The following is a 19,589-nucleotide window of genomic DNA, read 5'->3' on the forward strand; positions in this document are numbered from 1 at the left end:
GGTAGAGGTGTAGATGATGGGGGTGTAAGGCAGTGGTAGACTTGTAGATGATGGGGGTGTAAGGCAGTGGTAGGGGTGTAGATGATGGGGGTGTAAGGCAGTGGTAGAGGTGTAGATGATGGGAGTGTAAGGCAGTGGTAGGGGTGTAGATGATGGGAGTGTAAGGCAGTGGTAGAGGTGTAGATGATGGGGGTGTAAGGCAGTGGTAGACTTGTAGATGATGGGGGTGTAAGGCAGTGGTAGGGGTGTAGATGATGGGGGTGTAAGGCAGTGGTAGAGGTGTAGATGATGGGGGTGTAAGGCAGTGGTAGAGGTGTAGATGATGGGAGTGTAAGGCAGTGGTAGGGGTGTAGATGATGGGAGTGTAAGGCAGTGGTAGAGGTGTAGATGATGGGGGTGTAAGGCAGTGGTAGAGGTGTAGATGATGGGAGTGTAAGGCAGTGGTAGAGGTGTAAGGCAGTGGTAGGGGTGTAGATAAAGGGAGTGTAAGGCAGTAGTAGAGGTGTAAGGCAGTGGTAGGGGTGTAGATGATGGGGGTGTTACAGGCAGTGGTAGAGGTGTAGATGATGGGAGTGTAAGGCAGTGGTAGGGGTGTAGATGATGGGGGTGTAAGGCAGTGGTAGGGGTGTAGATGATGGGAGTGTAAGGCAGTGGTAGGGGTGTAGATGATGGGGGTGTAAGGCAGTGGTAGGGGTGTAGATGATGGGAGTGTAGGGCAGTGGTAGAGGTGTAGATGATGGGAGTGTAGGGCAGTGGTAGAGGTGTAGATGATGGGAGTGTAAGGCAGTGGTAGGGGTGTAGATGATGCGGGTGTAGGGCAGTGGTAGAGGTGTAGATGATGGGAGTGTAAGGCAGTGGTAGAGGTGTAGATGATGGGAGTGTAAGGCAGTGGTAGGGGTGTAGATAAAGGGAGTGTAAGGCAGTAGTAGAGGTGTAAGGCAGTGGTAGGGGTGTAGATGATGGGGGTGTTACAGGCAGTGGTAGAGGTGTAGATGATGGGAGTGTAAGGCAGTGGTAGGGGTGTAGATGATGGGGGTGTTACAGGCAGTGGTAGAGGTGTAGATGATGGGGGTGTAAGGCAGTGGTAGGGGTGTAGATGATGGGGGTGTAAGGCAGTGGTAGGGGTGTAGATGATGGGGGTGTAGGGCAGTGGTAGAGGTGTAGATGATGGGAGTGTAAGGCAGTGGTAGGGGTTTAGATGATGGGGGTGGAAGTAGGGATGTAGATGATGGCAGTGTTACAGGCAGTGGTAGGGGTGTAGATGATGGGAGTGTAGGGCAGTGGTAGGGGTGTAGATGATGGGAGTGTAGGGCAGTGGTAGGGGTGTAGATGATGGGAGTGTAAGGCAGTGGTAGAGGTGTAGATGATGGGAGTGTAGGGCAGTGGTAGGGGTTTAGATGATGGGGGTGGTAGGGGTGTAGATGATGGCAGTGTTACAGGCAGTGGTAGAGATGTTTGTATTGGTGTAATGCTGGTGTGTTACATGTGATACGTGGTGCAGGTATTGGTGTAGTACTGGTGTGTTACATGTGATACGTGGTGCAGGTATTGGTGTAGTGCGGGTAGGGAGACTACAGCCGACACCCTTCATGGCATTCCCAATGTGTCTGGGCCCGTCCTGTGAAGTGGGGAGGGTTATCAGTGAAGCAGGAAGTGTAGGTCCCGGGCTAGGTGCGTGCAAGGTCCAGGTGGGGACACAGCTGGTGTGGGGGCACAGCTGGTGTAGGTGCGGGGTCTGGGCTGGTGGGGGCACAGCTGGTGTAGGTGCGGGGTCTGGGCTGGTGGGGGCACAGCTGGTGTAGGTGCGGGGTCCGGGTGGGGGCACAGCTGGTGTAGGTGCGGGGTCTGGGCTGGTGGGGGCACAGCCGGTGTAGGTGCGTGCAAGGTCCAGGTGGGGACACAGCTGGTGTGGGGTCTGGGCTGGTGGGGGCACAGCCGGTGTAGGTGCGTGCAAGGTCCAGGTGGGGACACAGCTGGTGTGGGGTCTGGGCTGGTGGGGGCACAGCCGGTGTAGGTGCGGGGTCTGGGCTGGTGGGGGCACAGCCGGTGTAGGTGCGGGGTCTGGGCTGGTAGGGGCACAGCCGGTGTAGGTGCTGGGTCTGGGCTGGTGGGGGCACAGCCGGTGTAGGTGCGGGGTCTGGGCTGGTGGGGGCACAGCCGGTGTAGGTGCGGGGTCTGGGCTGGTGGGGGCACAGCCGGTGTAGGTGCGGGGTCTGAGCTGGTGGGGGCACAGCTGGTGTAGGTGCGGGGTCTGGGCTGGTGGGGGCACAGCTGGTGTAGGTGCGGGGTCTGAGCTGGTGGGGGCACAGCTGGTGTAGGTGCGGGGTCTGGGCTGGTGGGGGCACAGCTGGTGTGGGGTCTGGGCTGGTGGGGGCACAGCTGGTGTAGGTGCGGGGTCTGGGCTGGTGGGGGCACAGCCGGTGTAGGTGCGGGGTCTGGGCTGGTGGGGGCACAGCAGGTGTAGGTGCGGGGTCTGGGCTGGTGGGGGCACAGCCGGTGTAGGTGCGGGGTCTGGGCTGGTGGGGGCACAGCCGGTGTAGGTGCGGGGTCTGGGCTGGTGGGGGCACAGCTGGTGTAGGTGCGGGGTCTGGGCTGGTGGGGGCACAGCCGGTGTAGGTGCGGGGTCTGGGCTGGTGGGGGCACAGCCGGTGTAGGTGCGGGGTCTGGGCTGGTGGGGGCACAGCCGGTGTAGGTGCGGGGTCTGGGCTGGTGGGGGCACAGCCGGTGTAGGTGCGGAGTCTGGGCTGGTGGGGGCACAGCCGGTGTAGGTGCGGGGTCTGGGCTGGTGGGGGCACAGCCGGTGTAGGTGCGGGGTCTGGGCTGGTGGGGGCACAGCTGGTGTAGGTGCGGAGTCTGGGCTGGTGGGGGCACAGCCGGTGTAGGTGCGGGGTCTGGGCTGGTGGGGGCACAGCCGGTGTAGGTGCGGAGTCTGGGCTGGTGGGGGCACAGCTGGTGTAGGTGCGGGGTCTGGGCTGGTGGGGGCACAGCTGGTGTAGGTGCGGGGTCTGGGCTGGTGGGGGCACAGCCGGTGTAGGTGCGGGGTCTGGGCTGGTGGGGGCACAGCTGGTGAGTCACACCTGGGTAGCAGTGAGCAGCCGCTTATCTCTTTAACCCCTTCTTGTCGCTGACATGCAGGTAGCTGAAGACCAGGCTGGAGCGTGCTGAGATGGAGTATGTGGTAAGCACAGGTCCCCGTCTCCTCTGGTGCCAGTCGGTGGTGGTCTCTGTGCGGTGATCTTGGTGGAGGGCTCCTGGGGGGGTGACCTGAATGCCCCTACTTTCATAATCGTGGTGCCCGCCCCTCCATAGTCCTCACACTGATCCACAGGTCTGCAGGCAATGTGAGGAAGGCAGCGGAGGTCTATAGGCTGTATATAGATGTATAGAACTACAAGTCCCAGCGGGCTGTATATAGATGTATAGAGCTACAAGTCCCAGCCGGCTGTATATAGATGTTTAGAACTACAAGTCCCAGCATGCTTTATAGAGATGTATAGAACTTTTGGTCCCCCTGGGGGGGGGGTGGCGGGTGTCTTGCTGCTTTGCTGGCTGTCACCCGGGGTCTCCTCCCGTCACATGCAGGGATAAGCCCGACCCCTCCCCCTCCTTCCTGTGCCCTGATGTGGGGGCCGGAGGCCGCAGGAAGCGAGGTCCCAGGAGAGCCGGGGCGAGGGAGGAGCTGCTGCACTACTACAACTCCCAGCATGCCCTCACAGGTTGGGGAGCACTGGGGCGGTAGCTGCATGCTGGGAGTTGTAGTTGTGCAGCAGCTGGAGAGTTGCAGGTAGGGGACATGCTGGGAGTTGTAGTGCAGCACTGCAGATGGCTCACATCTCGGGGGGACAACGCTTTGGCAGCTTCGGGCTCGCTGCTTGCTGGGACTTGTAGTTCTTCAACAGCTGGAGGACTGTAGATAGTGTAACATGTAGTAAGCAGCGTATAGACCTTGGGGGACTGTGTATGGGGATGTACATGTCTCTGCGGGGGTCTCGCTGTGTATGGGGATGTACATGTCTCTCTGCGGGGGTCTCGCTGTGTATGGGGATGTACATGTCTCTGCGGAGGTCTCGCTGTGTATGGGGATGTACATGTCTCTCTGCGGAGGTCTCGCTGTGTATGGGGATGTACATGTCTCTGCGGGGGTCTCGCTGTGTATGGGGATGTACATGTCTCTGCGGGGGTCTCGGCTGTGTATGGGGATGTACATGTCTCTCTGATGAGGTCTCGCTGTGTATGGGGATGTACATGTCTCTCTGCGGAGGTCTCGCTGTGTATGGGGATGTACATGTCTCCCCCGTCTCTCTGCGGGGGTCTCGGCTGTGTATGGGGATGTACATGTCTCTCTGCAGGGGTCTCGCTGTGTATGGGGATGTACATGTCTCTCTGATGAGGTCTCGCTGTGTATGGGGATGTACATGTCTCTCTGCAAAGGTCTCGCTGTGTATGGGGATGTACATGTCTCTCTGCGGAGGTCTCGCTGTGTATGGGGATGTACATGTCTCTGCGGAGGTCTCGCTCTGTATGGGGATGTACATGTCTCTCTGCGGAGGTCTCGCTGTGTATGGGGATGTACATGTCTCTCTGCGGGGGTCTCAGCTGTGTATGGGGATGTACATGTCTCTGCGGAGGTCTCGCTGTGTATGGGGATGTACATGTCTCTCTGCGGAGGTCTCGCTGTGTATGGGGATGTACATGTCTCTCTGCGGAGGTCTCGCTGTGTATGGGGATGTACATGTCTCTCTGAGGGGGTCTCGCTGTGTATGGGGATGTACATGTCTCTCTGCAAAGGTCTCGCTGTGTATGGGGATGTACATGTCTCTCTGCGGGGGTCTCGCTGTGTATGGGGATGTACATGTCTCTCTGCGGAGGTCTCGCTGTGTATGGGGATGTACATGTCTCTCTGCGGGGGTCTCGCTGTGTATGGGGATGTACATGTCTCTCTGCGGGGGTCTCGCTGTGTATGGGGATGTACATGTCTCTCTGCGGGGGTCTCGCTGTGTATGGGGATGTACATGTCTCTCTGCGGAGGTCTCGCTGTGTATGGGGATGTACATGTCTCTCTGCGGGGGTCTCGCTGTGTATGGGGATGTACATGTCTCTCTGCGGAGGTCTCGCTGTGTATGGGGATGTACATGTCTCTGCGGGGGTCTCGCTGTGTATGGGGATGTACATGTCTCTCTGCGGGGGTCTCGCTGTGTATGGGGATGTACATGTCTCTCTGCGGGGGTCTCGGCTGTGTATGGGGATGTACATGTCTCTCTGAGGGGGTCCTAGCTGTGTATGGGGATGTACATGTCTCTCTGCGGGGGTCTCGCTGTGTATGGGGATGTACATGTCTCTCTGCGGGGGTCTCGCTGTGTATGGGGATGTACATGTCTCTCTGCGGAGGTCTCGGCTGTGTATGGGGATGTACATGTCTCTCTGCAAAGGTTTCGCTGTGTATGGGGATGTACATGTCTCTGCGGGGGTCTCGGCTGTGTATGGGGATGTACATGTCTCTGCGGGGGTCTCGGCTGTGTATGGGGATGTACATGTCTCTCTGCGGAGGTCTCGCTGTGTATGGGGATGTACATGTCTCTGCGGGGGTCTCGCTGTGTATGGGGATGTACATGTCTCTCTGCGGAGGTCTCGCTGTGTATGGGGATGTACATGTCTCTGCGGGGGTCTCGGCTGTGTATGGGGATGTACATGTCTCTGCGGGGGTCTCGGCTGTGTATGGGGATGTACATGTCTCTGCGGGGGTCTCGGCTGTGTATGGGGATGTACATGTCTCTCTGCGGAGGTCTCGCTGTGTATGGGGATGTACATGTCTCTCTGCGGGGGTCTCGCTGTGTATGCGGATGTACATGTCTCTGCGGGGGTATCGCTGTGTATGGGGATGTACATGTCTCTCTGCGGAGGTCTCGCTGTGTATGGGGATGTACATGTCTCTGCGGGGGTCTCGCTGTGTATGGGGATGTACATGTCTCTCTGCAGAGGTCTCGCTGTGTATGGGGATGTACGTGTCTCTCTGCGGGGGTCTCGGCTGTGTATGGGGATGTACATGTCTCTGCGGGGGTCTCGCTGTGTATGGGGATGTACATGTCTCTCTGCGGGGGTCTCGCTGTGTATGGGGATGTACATGTCTCTCTGCGGGGGTCTCGCTGTGTATGGGGATGTACATGTCTCTCTGCGGAGGTCTCGCTGTGTATGGGGATGTACATGTCTCTGCGGGGGTCTCGCTGTGTATGGGGATGTACGTGTCTCTGAGGAGGTCTCGCTGTGTATGGGGATGTACATGTCTCTCTGCGGAGGTCTCGGCTGTGTATGGGGAGGTACATGTCTCTCTGCGGAGGTCTCGGCTGTGTATGGGGAGGTACATGTCTCTCTGCGGGGGTCTCGCTGTGTATGGGGATGTACATGTCTCTGCGGGGGTCTCGCTGTGTATGGGGATGTACATGTCACTGCGGAGGTCTCGGCTGTGTATGGGGATGTACATGTCTCTCTGCGGGGGTCTCGCTGTGTATGGGGATGTACATGTCTCTCTGCGGGGGTCTCGCTGTGTATGGGGATGTACATGTCTCTCTGCGGGGGTCTCGCTGTGTATGGGGATGTACATGTCTCTGCGGGGGTCTCGCTGTGTATGGGGATGTACATGTCTCTCTGCGGAGGTCTCGCTGTGTATGGGGATGTACATGTCTCTCTGCGGGGGTCTCGCTGTGTATGGGGATGTACATGTCTCTGCGGAGGTCTCGCTGTGTATGGGGATGTACATGTCTACCCCCGTCTCTCTGCGGGGGTCTCGGCCTCATACACCCGGGTGGGCCATAAATCATTACTGTGCGTTACGGGAGCCGCAGCCTTATGGCCAGAGGACGTCTGCTCCATCCGCTGGGAGTTGTAGTTCCCCAGCATCCCCACTAGGCGTCTTCCCAATGTAGAGACAGGCTTTGGTGCAGCTGATCCGCGCAGCACGGGGTTAATGGTTTCCATGACAACAGACATCCCCTCCTCAGCAGCAGCAGTCCTGGGCGGCAGCAGTAGCAGTGATGGCCGCTGAGCGCTGGCGGCGGCTCTGACCTTGTATATTAGATGGCTAGCTCTGCAGCCGGCGGGGGGGTGACAATCTCATTAGCAGCGGATGTGATGGTGCCTTCCTGTCAGTGCTCGGCCGGGTGAGTCAGCACTGTGCCTGCTGCCTGCCTCTCCTCCAGGGACCGCCGCTGCTGTCACCTCCACGCCTGACCTCTTCCGGACAGCTCTCCTCTCCCTGTTTCCTTCCTCCTCCTCCTCCTCCACCATGGCTGACTCTCTGCTGTGACTGTGCGCTGCTCTCTGCTGCTGTGCTCGGTGGGCTGCTGCCTCTCTGCTTCTGCTTCTTGTCGTCTCCGTGTCGTACGCCCCCCGGACTATGAGACCCGGGCCCCTCGGTTCTGTAGAGTACAAGCTGCCGGCGGGCATCATGGATCTTTTACCTAAAGCCAAGTACAACCACCTCCGCAATGAGTCTGTGAGCTCTGTGGAGGAGGCCCTGGGCACGGCACCCCCCACCCCGGCAGCGGCAGGGGATCTCATGGTGGCCGAGTCATTGCCCAGCTCCTCCTCTTCCTCTTCCCTGGCCCCCATGCTGAACCTGGCCGATCTCTCCTCCGAGTCCGAGGACAGCCCCACCACCCTCTGCTCTTTCTTCCCTAAGATGGCCAATCTGAAACTCTCCAATCCTGCCAACCTGCTGAGCCTGCGAGGCTTCTCGTCCGGGCCAGGGAAGGAGGTGGGCAGCCCCGGGGAGGTGGCCGAGACCACCAGCCCAGACTCAGGGAGGACTTTCACTGTTTTCTCCCAGGATATGAACAAGCTGAGCTGCGGGAGGAAGGGCCGGGTGGAAGGAGGGCAGCTGGCCGGAGACGAGTGGACCCGACATGGCAGCTTCGTCAACAAGCCCACCCGAGGATGGCTGCACCCCGACGACAAAGTGATGGGTCCCGGAGTCACCTACCTCGTCCGGGTAAGACTGTGAGATCTACCCAACCGGCATCCCCCCCCCATAGAGCCCCCCCTACCTGCCTATATACCGTATACACTGCACCCCAATACATCTCCTACTGTACCTGCCTATATACTGTATACACTGCACCCCAATACATCTCCTACTGTACCTGCCTATATACCGTATACACTGCACCCCAATACATCTCCTACTGTACCTGCCTATATACTGTACACACTGCACCCCAATACATCTCCCTACTGTACCTGCCTATATACCGTATACACTGCACCCCAATAGATACCCTACTGTACCTGCCTATATACTGTACACACTGCACCCCAATACATCCCCTACTGTACCTGCCTATATACTGTACACACTGCACCCCAATACATACCCTACTGTACCTGCCTATATACTGTACACACTGCACCCCAATACATCTCCTACTGTACCTGCCTATATACTGTATACACTGCACCCCAATACATCTCCTACTGTACCTGCCTATATACTGTACACACTGCACCCCAATACATCTCCTACTGTACCTGCCTATATACTGTATACACTGCACCCCAATACATCTCCTACTGTACCTGCCTATATACTGTACACACTGCACCCCAATACATCTCCTACTGTACCTGCCTATATACCGTATACACTGCACCCCAATACATCTCCTACTGTACCTGCCTATATACTGTACACACTGCACCCCAATACATCTCCTACTGTACCTGCCTATATACTGTACACACTGCACCCCAATACATACCCTACTGTACCTGCCTATATACTGTACACACTGCACCCCAATACATCTCCTACTGTACCTGCCTATATACTGTATACACTGCACCCCAATACATCTCCTACTGTACCTGCCTATATACTGTACACACTGCACCCCAATACATCCCCTACTGTACCTGCCTATATACTGTACACACTGCACCCCAATACATCTCCTACTGTACCTGCCTATATACTGTACACACTGCACCCCAATACATCTCCCTACTGTACCTGCCTATATACCGTATACACTGCACCCCAATAGATACCCTACTGTACCTGCCTATATACTGTACACACTGCACCCCAATACATCCCCTACTGTACCTGCCTATATACTGTACACACTGCACCCCAATACATCTCCCTACTGTACCTGCCTATATACCGTATACACTGCACCCCAATAGATACCCTACTGTACCTGCCTATATACTGTACACACTGCACCCCAATACATCCCCTACTGTACCTGCCTATATACTGTACACACTGCACCCCAATACATACCCTACTGTACCTGCCTATATACTGTACACACTGCACCCCAATACATCTCCTACTGTACCTGCCTATATACTGTATACACTGCACCCCAATACATCTCCTACTGTACCTGCCTATATACTGTACACACTGCACCCCAATACATACCCTACTGTACCTGCCTATATACTGTACACACTGCACCCCAATACATACCCTACTGTACCTGCCTATATACTGTATACACTGCACCCCAATACATACCCTACTGTACCTGCCTATATACCGTATACACTGCACCCCAATACATCTCCTACTGTACCTGCCTATATACTGTATACTCTCCTATATTTCTGTATATACTGTATACTCTCCTCCTCTGTACCTGTATATACTGTATACTCTCCTCCTCTGTACCTGTATATACTGTATACTCTCCTCCTCTGTACCTGTATATACTGTATACTCTCCTTCTCTGTACCTGTATATACTGTATATTCTCCTATATTCCTGTATATACTGTATATTCTCCTCCCCTGTATATACTGTGTACTCTCCTATATTCCTGTATATACTGTATATTCTCCTCTGTACCTGTACATACTGTATATTCTCCTATATTCCTGAATATACTGTATACTCTCCTCCTCTGTACCTGTATATACTGTATACGGATGAGCGAACTTTTGAAAAGTTCGGATTGGTCCGAACCGAAAACGAACCTTGCTCTAACGGCTGAATAATTGCAGCTACAATAGTGGGAGTGTGATAGGGTATAATTTCGTTTAGTTGCAGTTGATATTACAATGAAAAAAGTGGGGGGGGGGGGAAGTGCAAAAATAATGAGAAAAAAATAATTACTTATAGAAATAATTAAATATAGTAAATAAAAGTGCCAAAATAGTGACAAAAAATATTAAAAAAAAAAGTTTGCAAGAAGGATGCGGCAGCACTTGATTGCACCCAGGCCAGTATTGTTGAGAAGAGACAAGTTGAGCAGCAGGAGGAGGCAGCAGTTGATTGCTCGCCTCTCAGGCCAGTATTGTCGAGAAGAGACAAGTCGAGGAACAGGAGGAGACAGCAGTAGATTGCTCGCCTCTCAGGCCAGTATTGTTGAGAAGAGATAAGTTGAGCAGCAGGAGGAGGCAGCAGTTGATAGCTTCCAGTCCAGTATTATTGAGGAGAGGCTTCTTGAGGAGGAGGCAGCAGTTGATTGATTCCAGGCCAGTATAATTAAAAACAGACTACTTGAAGAGCAGGAGGAGGCAGCAGTTGATGGATTCCAGGCCAGTATTATCGAGGAGAGGCTACTTAAGGAGGAGGAGGAGGAAGCAGTTAATCGATTCCAGGCCAGTATTATTGAGGAGAGGCTACTTGAGGAGGAGGCAGCAATTGATTGATTCCAGGACAGTATAATTAAAAAAAGACTACTTGAAGAGCAGGAAGAGGCAGCAGTTGATTGATTCCAGGCCAGTATTATTAATTCAGGCACGATTCATCTTCACAAAAGTCAGAATCTCAACACTGTGGCAAGAGAGCCTCGTTCTTTGCGGTGTTACGATGTTACCCGCTGCACTGATTACCCTCTCTGACGCCACACTACTAGCTGGGCAGGACAGCAGAGCCAAGGAAAACTCTGCCAGTTGAGGCCAAATCTCCAGTTTCTCTGCCAGCAGAGCAGTTGATTGATTCTAGGCCAGTATTATTAAAAACAGACTACTTCAGGAGCAGGAGGCAGCAGTTGATCCATTCCAGGCCAGCATTATTGAGGTGAGGCTACTTGAGGAGGAGGAGGGAGAGGCAGCAGTTGATTGATTAAAGGCCAGTATTATCGAGGAGAGGCTACTTGAGGAGGAGGCAGCAGTTGATCGATTCCAGGCCAGTAAGGCTACTTGAGGAGAAGGAGGAGGCAGCAGTTGATCGATTCCAGGCCAGTATTATCGAGGAGAGGCTACTTGAGGAGGAGGCAGCAGTTAATCGATTCCAGGCCAGTAAGGCTACTTGAGGAGAAGGAGGAGGCAGCAGTTGATCGATTCCAGGCCAGTATTATCGAGGAGAGGCTACTTGAGGAGGAGGCAGCAGTTGATCGATTCCAGGCCAGTAAGGCTACTTGAGGAGAAGGAGGAGGCAGCAGTTGATCGATTCCAGGCCAGTATTATCGAGGAGAGGCTACTTGAGGAGAAGGAGGAGGCAGCAGTTGATCGATTCCAGACCAGTATTATCGAGGAGAGGCTACTTGAGGAGAAGGCAGCAGTTGATTGATTCCAGGCCAGTATTCTCGAGGAGAGGCTACTTGAGGAGAAGGAGGAGGCAGCAGTTGAATTATTCAATGTCAGTATTATTAAAACAGACCAGTTGAGGAGCAGAAGAAGGCAGCAGTTGATGGCTCTCAGGCCAGTATTGTTAAAAACAGACAAGATGAGATGGCAGCTTCCGCAGCTCTTGATTCCACCCAGTATGTTTCCAAATAGACAATTGACGGTGGGGGCATTAGTAGGAATAGAATTCTTTTGGACCCAGAAGGACCTAGTACAGACAACTGAAGTTTGAAGCTAAGGATATGCACGTTTGTAAAAATCATTCTTTAAACATGACAACATGTTGATGTAGAGTTCAGCATAGGACAGTCAACGTTAAAATAAACCCCCCTCTAACATTACACCTAGTCTAGCAGGATACGGATACGGTAAAATAGACAGAGAACCTCACCCACAGAATCCATGAGGTGAAGAAAGGACATTTAAAAAGGTACAGATTCAAGAAGGCTTTACCCCAGTTCCATTATCCAAAAATACCTGTCCAATTTTCATTAAATTGACACCTCACTGGCACTTGCTTTACAAATTGACGCAACTACTCTGGTGTCAAACCTGTTGAATCTGGGCCTATGGCTGTTGGATATATATATATTATAATTATATATAATAATTTATAATATATATATAATTTATATTAAAGGATTAAAGGATAAGTCCGGTCAATTTATAAGTTTCTGGGTCAAGTAAGGGCACAGAAAGTTATTAATTGCCTGGACTTATCTTTTAAAGTGGGTAGGGGAAAAACCCCTGATGGGGTATGGGAGTGACCTCCCACCCTCGCTTTTGTCACTCCCAAAAAACCTCACCCTATGGGCACCTTCACATGTGGCTGCGGGTCTGCTGAGTAAAATCCACAGGGCCTTTTTATACCGTTCACCAAATGGCATTCAGTACTAGGGTGCCGACTGGACATACGCAGTTCTGCGCTGAACTGGGTATTTGCGCCCGGTCCCATAGTACTGAAGGTGGCATAAAATCAGCCAACGATGCGCTGTGGATTTTAGCCAGCAGGGAACCACAAAAAAGCCTCCTATTGTAAAGGCACCCGTAAATAAGGCAAGATAACCGGCCTTTCAGTAAGTTTGTTGCTGTAACTAACTGTGGGGGGGGTTTTATATCACAGTTGAAGGACAGCAGCCTCCGTGATATATACCCCATAGACAGCCTTATTCCTCGCGTGACTGCATGAGAGGCGTGAAATAATTTGCACACAGAAGAACCCCATCGGGATTTGTGGTGCAAGATTTCACTACTCTCATAATATCTACAAAATACCTCAAGAACAGTTAGTACCCGCTCACAAAACGGTAAATACTGTTCCTTTGCACGGGTACCAGGGATAGAACCCCACGGCTATAGTAAACAAAAGGTGAAATCCACACTTTTTGAAGCATAGTCGTGGGGATATTAGGGTTGCTACTGTTCTTGGGGTATGGGTTGGACGGTGCACTGGTGTGAGGCATTAATCTGGTGTGGAGATGTTAAATGGCCAACACACCATGGCCATCAAATTTGGAAATGGGGATCTGTTATTTCAAATGTATCCGAATTAAGTTGGGAATTTTTAAGGTGATTTTTTTTTTTTTTTTAAAATTGGGGTCTAAGGGGGGAACATTACTTACTAAGTTAAATTACGGATTTTTACGTTAGGCACATATTTAGGATATTGAGGTCAATTTCTTGGAAACACGGATTGCCATGCAAGATGGGTGACTGATGACTTAGGGTACTATTACACCAACAGATCTGACGACAGATTATCTGCCAAAGATTTGAAGCCAAACCCAGGAGTGGATTTGAAAAGAGGAGAAATCCAGTCTTTCTTTTATGACCTGATCTCTGTTTATTGTCTGTTTCTGGCTTTGGCTTCAAATCTTTGGCAGATAATCTGTCATCAGATCTGTTGGTGTAATAGTACCCTTAGTCATTCACATCAGGCAGGGGAGTGGTATAATCCGATGTAATCCAGGCACGATTCATCTTCACAAACGTCAGCATCTCCACACTGTGGCAAGAGAGCCTCGTTCTTTGCGGTGTTATGATGTTACCCGCCGCGCTAAATACCCTCTCTGACGCCACACTACTGGCTGGGCAGGACAGCAGAGCCAAGGCAAACTCTGCCAGTTGAGGCCAAATCTCGAGTTTTTCTGCCCAGTACTGCACGGGGTCGGTGACACTTTGGGGCAGGGTAGAATGAAGGTAGGCAGTGACCTAGTGGCTGAGCTCATGCTGGTCCACACCATGAGTCCGGTGCTGTGTCCTTTCTTCACCAGCTGGCTGCATGAAATCGCTCATGAGGGCTTGCAGGCTGTAGCAACTTCTGATGCCTCCACTAGTGTCATTCCGCAGACACTCCTGTAGACACCTTGCCATCTGCACCAAGGACAATGACCGCCTCTCCTCTCCACTGTCCTCGGTGTAGTTCCAGGGTCTGCTGGTGTCTTCCTCCTCTTCCTCTATCACCTCATCCTCCATCTCCTCCTGTGATGGAGAGGCCTAGAAGCCAGGTGGCGGTGTGCGGAATGGCTGGGCGTAGACATCTTCCTCCTCCTCATCCTCCATCTGCACTTCATCCAGCTCTGGGCTCAAGGCGATGTTCAGCCTTGCAGTTGTGGCCTGGGAATCCTCACTGATGTTGGTCAGCGCACTTTTCAGAACATGGAGGAGTGGGATGATGTCGTTGATCCCATAGTCCTGCCTGCTCACAAAGAGAGTCGCGTCCTCAAAAGGGATCAACTATTGGCAGACTTCCCGCATTAACTGCCAGTGCGTTATTTGGAAGTCGCAGTGTGGCGTGAAGCTGCCTGATTGCCCCATGAGGTAGTCTGTTACGGCTGACCTTTCCTCGTACAGGCGGTCGAGCATATGGAGGGCAGAATTCCAGTGGGTTGGCACGTCGCAGATTAGCCGATGTTGGGGCATACCGCGCTGTCTCTGGATTCTGAGCAGGGTGTTCCTTGCAGCGTAGGAGTGGCTGAAATGTTTGCACACTCTACGTGACATCCTCATAAGGTCATGTAGTGCATGAAATGATCGGAGAAACCTGTGCACTATGAGGTTGATCACATGTGCCATACAAGGTGTATGAGTCAGCCCTCCCCGCTGAACTGCAGAGACAATGTTCCTCCCGTTGTCCGCTACGACACTTCCCACCGTTAGTCGACGTGGGGTCAGCCATTCAGCTATCTCCTCCCTGATGGTCTGGAGGAGCTCCTGCCCACTGTGGCTTCGTTGACCCAGGCTCATCAAATGGAGGACAGCCTGAGAGCGGCGGGCCTGACATCGGTGGTAAGACACTGGGTCAGGTTGGACTGCAGTGGTGGTGGTGGCGGCAGAACTTGTGCTACCCGCTGCTGGCCCCCTAAAGCACTGTGGAGGTGACAGTGGCAAGAATGGGCCGACTTCCTGATGGTCTCCTGGGAGGATGTTGACCCAATGGGCAGTAACTGCCATGTACTGGCCTTGCCCATAATTAGAGGACCAGACATCAGCACTCAGGTGCACGGTCTTGGACACCGAGAGTCCCAATGAGTCGCCAACCTTTCTCTTCACATAACTGTGCAGTGATGGGACAGCTTTGCTCGAGAAGTAGTGGCGGCTGGGGACTCGCCATCTGGGGTGCGCACACTCCATGAAATCCCTGAAAGGCTGGGAGTCCACAAGATTAAATGGCAGGGACTGAAGCACCAGCAGCTTAACCAGGTGTCCGGCCAGTTTCTGTGCCATGGGATGGCTGCTGGAGTACACCTGACGTTTGCCCATGGACTCGGTCAGGGATTGCTGCCTCATTAGGGGTGTAGATGGCAGTGAGACTGTGCTGCTGCTGGCACCTGAGGCTGACGAGGCCTGAGCTGCAGTGACAGGATGCTGCATGATGGGATCTGCAGTGTATGGTGCATCCTGACAGGAGGTGGTATTGGGGTCACGGTTTTTCCAGGACTGTTGGTGTTGCTTTTCCATGTGCTTCCTCATGGATGTTGTCCCAAGATTATCACCCCTGCCACGACTGACCCTCTCATTGCACAGCAGGCACAGAGCGATGTGCTTATCTGTCCCCAGCCGAAAGAACTGCCAGACGACAGAGGACCGTGGTTTGCTGCCAGCCACGGGGGGGGGGGTCTTGCTGGTTGTTCACTGCCACCGCTGCCTGGGGGTCCCCTCTCAGGACCAAGGCTTAAAGGTATTGATGTAGTCTGCCTGGTAGGTTGTCTTCTACCCCTCCCTCTTGTGCCTCGCTTCCTTGCACCAGTGGGATGTTGCTGCTTCGGTAGCACCTCACTTTCCTCCCCTGATGACGCCGAAGATAATGCAGCTTGAGGGCGCCACGTCCGATCGGCAACATCATCATCACCACCACCACTGCTACTTTCCTCCAGGGGCTGGGACAGGATCTCAGGTGTGGCACTGGATGCCCCTCCCTGGCTTACAGCCAACACCTCCTCTGCAGCCTCTGCATGTTCCACCTGCTGCCTTTGGTGGACTACTACCTCCTCCTCCTCATCACTAAAAAGTGGTAGAGACTCCAAGGGCAAATCAAGGTTTGCCAAGAGTTCCCTGGCAGAAGGTGCCCCAAAGGTGAGTGGCATATTAATAACCGGGGACGGGGCAGAGGACTGTCGCCGACCGTCCCATGTAAGGGTGGTGTCGGATGATCCAGCCGACCTCGTTTGGGAGCTTTGGGCAGTGGAACTGGAGGATTGGGTAAGCCAATCTAGAACCACTGGCTGTGTAGTTCTTACATGACCCGTGGGCGTCTGGGGTAGCTGCACCCTGCTGCCACGCCTGTTGCCCCGGCTGCCACCGGGCCTTGTGCTGCCACTCCTCCTACCCTCACCGCCTGCCGTTGCAGTCCTTGCCTGGGAAGTGCTGGAAGTAGGACACTTGGACATAGTTGTTTGTTTGGTGTAAATTTTGAAAAAGAAATAATGTATAGGACAAGTTTCAGTGACTATTGCTTTGTGGATTGGAGGCACACAGCAAAGCAGAAATGTGCAGGTTATCACAAAAAAACTACTTTTTATTTTATATTTTTTAACTTTGGTTGCTGGTGGCTAAACGGGTTTGACGGCAACCAGCAGAGCACAAACGGACAGCTTTTGTGGGGCGCTGACTTAGCGTCACCTAGAACAGCTGATCACAAACAAACAAACTTTTTTTTTTGAAGTTTTTTTAAAACTTTTTGCTTGCGGCTATACGCGGTTAACGGCACCCAGCAGAGCAGCAACGTCTAGCGTCTCCTCTCTTTCTCGGAACAGTAGCTGGTTCAATGCTACGTGTCCTGAGTGACTCTTCTCACTTTTCTCTCCCTATTTCTTTCTTTTTTTTTATCTCCCTATCTCTCCCTAGATATCACAATTTTTGAGTTAGATGCCTATCTCTCTCTCTACCTAACTCTTGATTTCTCAGCCTCTCTCACTATGTATGGGCCTATCAAGCCTTCCCTGGATCTTGCGATTTTTTTTTTTTTTATTATTATTTTTTTTATTTATTTTTTTTTAAATCTTACTCTCTCCGGCTTCTCTCGCAAACAACATATACTCCTTCTCTATCTCTCCCTGTACTTATCCAGTTGTTTGGATATGTAATCTATGCCTAACGTACACCTCCTCTCTCTCTGCAGTCTAGACACACAATGAGAGAGCATGGACGCTCAGGCACTTCCTGTTCCTGTAGTGACGTCACACACCTTGATATTCACATAACAGGACAAAAGGGATTATAGGTGTAATAATTCCTTATATACTCTTCCATTCTGTGAAAACAATACAGTTTTGCGATGCCGTTGTGATTTTAACGAACTTCGCAACAAGCTTTTTGAAAGTTCGGTTCGTTACCGAACCGAACTTTTTGGAAAGTTTGTAACGAATGCTCATTCTAATACTGTATACTCTCCTCCTCTGTACCTGTATATACTGTATATTCTCCTATATTCCTGTATATACTGTATATTCTCCTATATTCCTGTATATACTGTATACTCTCCTCCTCTGTACCTGTATATACTGTATATTCTCCTATATTCCTGTATATACTGTATACTCTCCTCCTCTGTACCTGTATATACTGTATACTCTCTTCTCTTGCAGTACATGGGATGTGTGGAGGTTCTGCAGTCGATGCGCGCCCTTGACTTCAGTACTCGCACCCAGGTCACACGGTGAGGATGTGGGTCATGTGACCGGGGGGGTGTCATGTTGGGGATGCTGATGACTAATGTCTGCCTGTCTGTCTGCACAGAGAAGCCATCAGCCTGGTGTCGGACGCTGTGCCCGGGGCTAAGGGGGCTCTGCGACGCCGTAAGGTAAGAATACACCTGTGTGGCCGTCCTTATCTCATGTGGTCATCCTTACTGTGGGAAAATGGCCGCCCGCTATTGTTCGCCATAATCAGACACCAGATTGACAAGAATGTCTGATAAGCTATAGCTCCCTGTTATCAGGAACCAGTATCAGCCCCTACTCTTATATCACTGCTGTACTGTAATAAGATGATATCAGCCTCTCCTCTTATATCACTGCTGTACTGTAATAAGATATCAGCCTCTCCTCGTATATCACTGCTGTACTGTAATAAATATCAGCCTCTCCTCGTATATCACTGCTGTACTGTAATAAGATATCATTCTATATTCTTATCATCTTATTACAGTACAGCAGTGATATAAGAGGAGAGGCTGATATCTTATTACAGTACAGCAGTGACATAAGAGGAGAGGCTGATATCTTATTACAGTACAGCAGTGATATAAGAGGAGAGGCTGATATCATCTTATTACAGTACAGCAGTGATATGAGAGGAGAGGCTGATATCACCTCATTACAGTACAGCAGTGATATAAGAGGAGAGGCTGATATCATCTTATTACAGTACAGCAGTGATATAAGAGGAGAGGCTGATATCATCTCATTACAGTACAGCAGTGATATATCAGCCTCTCCTCTCATATCACTGCTGTACTGTAATAAGATATCAGCCTCTCCTCTTATATCACTGCTGTACTGTAATAAGATATCAGCCTCTCCTCTTATATCACTGCTGTACTGTAATAAGATATCAGCCTCTCCTCTTATATCACTGCTGTACTGTAATAAGATATCAGCCTCTCCTCTTATATCACTGCTGTACTGTAATAAGGTATCAGCCTCTCCTCTTATATCACTGCTGTACTGTAATAAGATGATATCAGCCTCTCCTCTTATATCACTGCTGTACTGTAATAAGGTGATATCAGCCTCTCCTCTTATATCACTGCTGTACTGTAATAAGATATCAGCCTCTCCTCTTATATCACTGCTGTACTGTAATAAGATATCAGCCTCTCCTCTTATATCACTGCTGTACTGTAATAAGATATCAGCCTCTCCTCTTATATCACTGCTGTACTGTAATAAGATGATATCAGCCTCTCCTCTTATATCACTGCTGTACTGTAATAAATATCAGCCTCTCCTCTTATATCACTGCTGTACTGTAATAAGATGATATCAGCCTCTCCTCTTATATCACTGCTGTACTGTAATAAGATGATATCAGCCTCTCCTCTTATATCACTGCTGTACTGTAATGAGATATTAGCCTCTCCTCTTATATCACTGCTGTACTGTAATAAGATGATATCAGCCTCTCCTCTTATATCACTGCTGTACTGTAATAAGATGTATTCGCTGTTATTGATCACCCTTGTTGTCTCCTCAGACCGGCGGCCGCTCCCTGAACTCTATCCTGGGAAAGTGTAACCTGAAGTTTGCTGGGATGCCCATCACCCTGACCGTGTCCACCAGCAGCCTGAACCTCATGGCGTCTGACTGCAAGCAGGTGAGGGGCCCAGGGGTCCCCGGGAGGGAGGGTGGGGGGGGCGGAGGGGCCCAGGGGTCCCCAAAGGAAAGGGGGAAGTGAGTGCGGAGGGGCCCAGGGGTCCCTGGGGGGAGGGGGGAGGAGGAAAGTGAGTGCGGAGGGTCCCCGGGGGAAGGGGGGGTGAATGCGGAGGGGGAGAGGGAAAGTGAGTGCGGAGGGGC

The 19,589-nt window shown here is 51.9% G+C and overlaps 1 protein-coding gene across 7 annotated transcripts in view; it reads left to right on the forward strand.

Annotated features, from left to right (window-relative positions):
- Positions 1 to 19,589, forward strand: part of SHC1 (SHC adaptor protein 1) — a 30,972-nt gene that overhangs the window by 3,059 nt on the left and 8,324 nt on the right. For 4 of the 7 annotated variants that reach the window (XR_011359474.1, XR_011359475.1, XR_011359476.1 and 1 more), the window contains exons 1-4: positions 7,193 to 7,984; positions 17,661 to 17,731; positions 17,812 to 17,875; positions 19,270 to 19,389. Coding sequence is in view for 4 of the 7 variants with exons in the window: in XM_069949719.1 (XP_069805820.1) it covers positions 7,391 to 7,984; positions 17,661 to 17,731; positions 17,812 to 17,875; positions 19,270 to 19,389 (849 nt within the window). In the remaining 3 variants the exon portion in view is untranslated. Of the gene's footprint in view, positions 1 to 3,135; positions 3,179 to 6,979; positions 7,155 to 7,192; positions 7,985 to 17,660; positions 17,732 to 17,811; positions 17,876 to 19,269; positions 19,390 to 19,589 lie in introns of those variants that run through there. The other 3 variants (XM_069949720.1, XM_069949722.1, XM_069949721.1) reach the window with 3 other exon arrangements.

The sequence above is a fragment of the Dendropsophus ebraccatus genome, chromosome 13 (assembly GCF_027789765.1).
Source record: "Dendropsophus ebraccatus isolate aDenEbr1 chromosome 13, aDenEbr1.pat, whole genome shotgun sequence".
NCBI classification, from domain to species: Eukaryota; Metazoa; Chordata; class Amphibia; order Anura; family Hylidae; genus Dendropsophus; species Dendropsophus ebraccatus.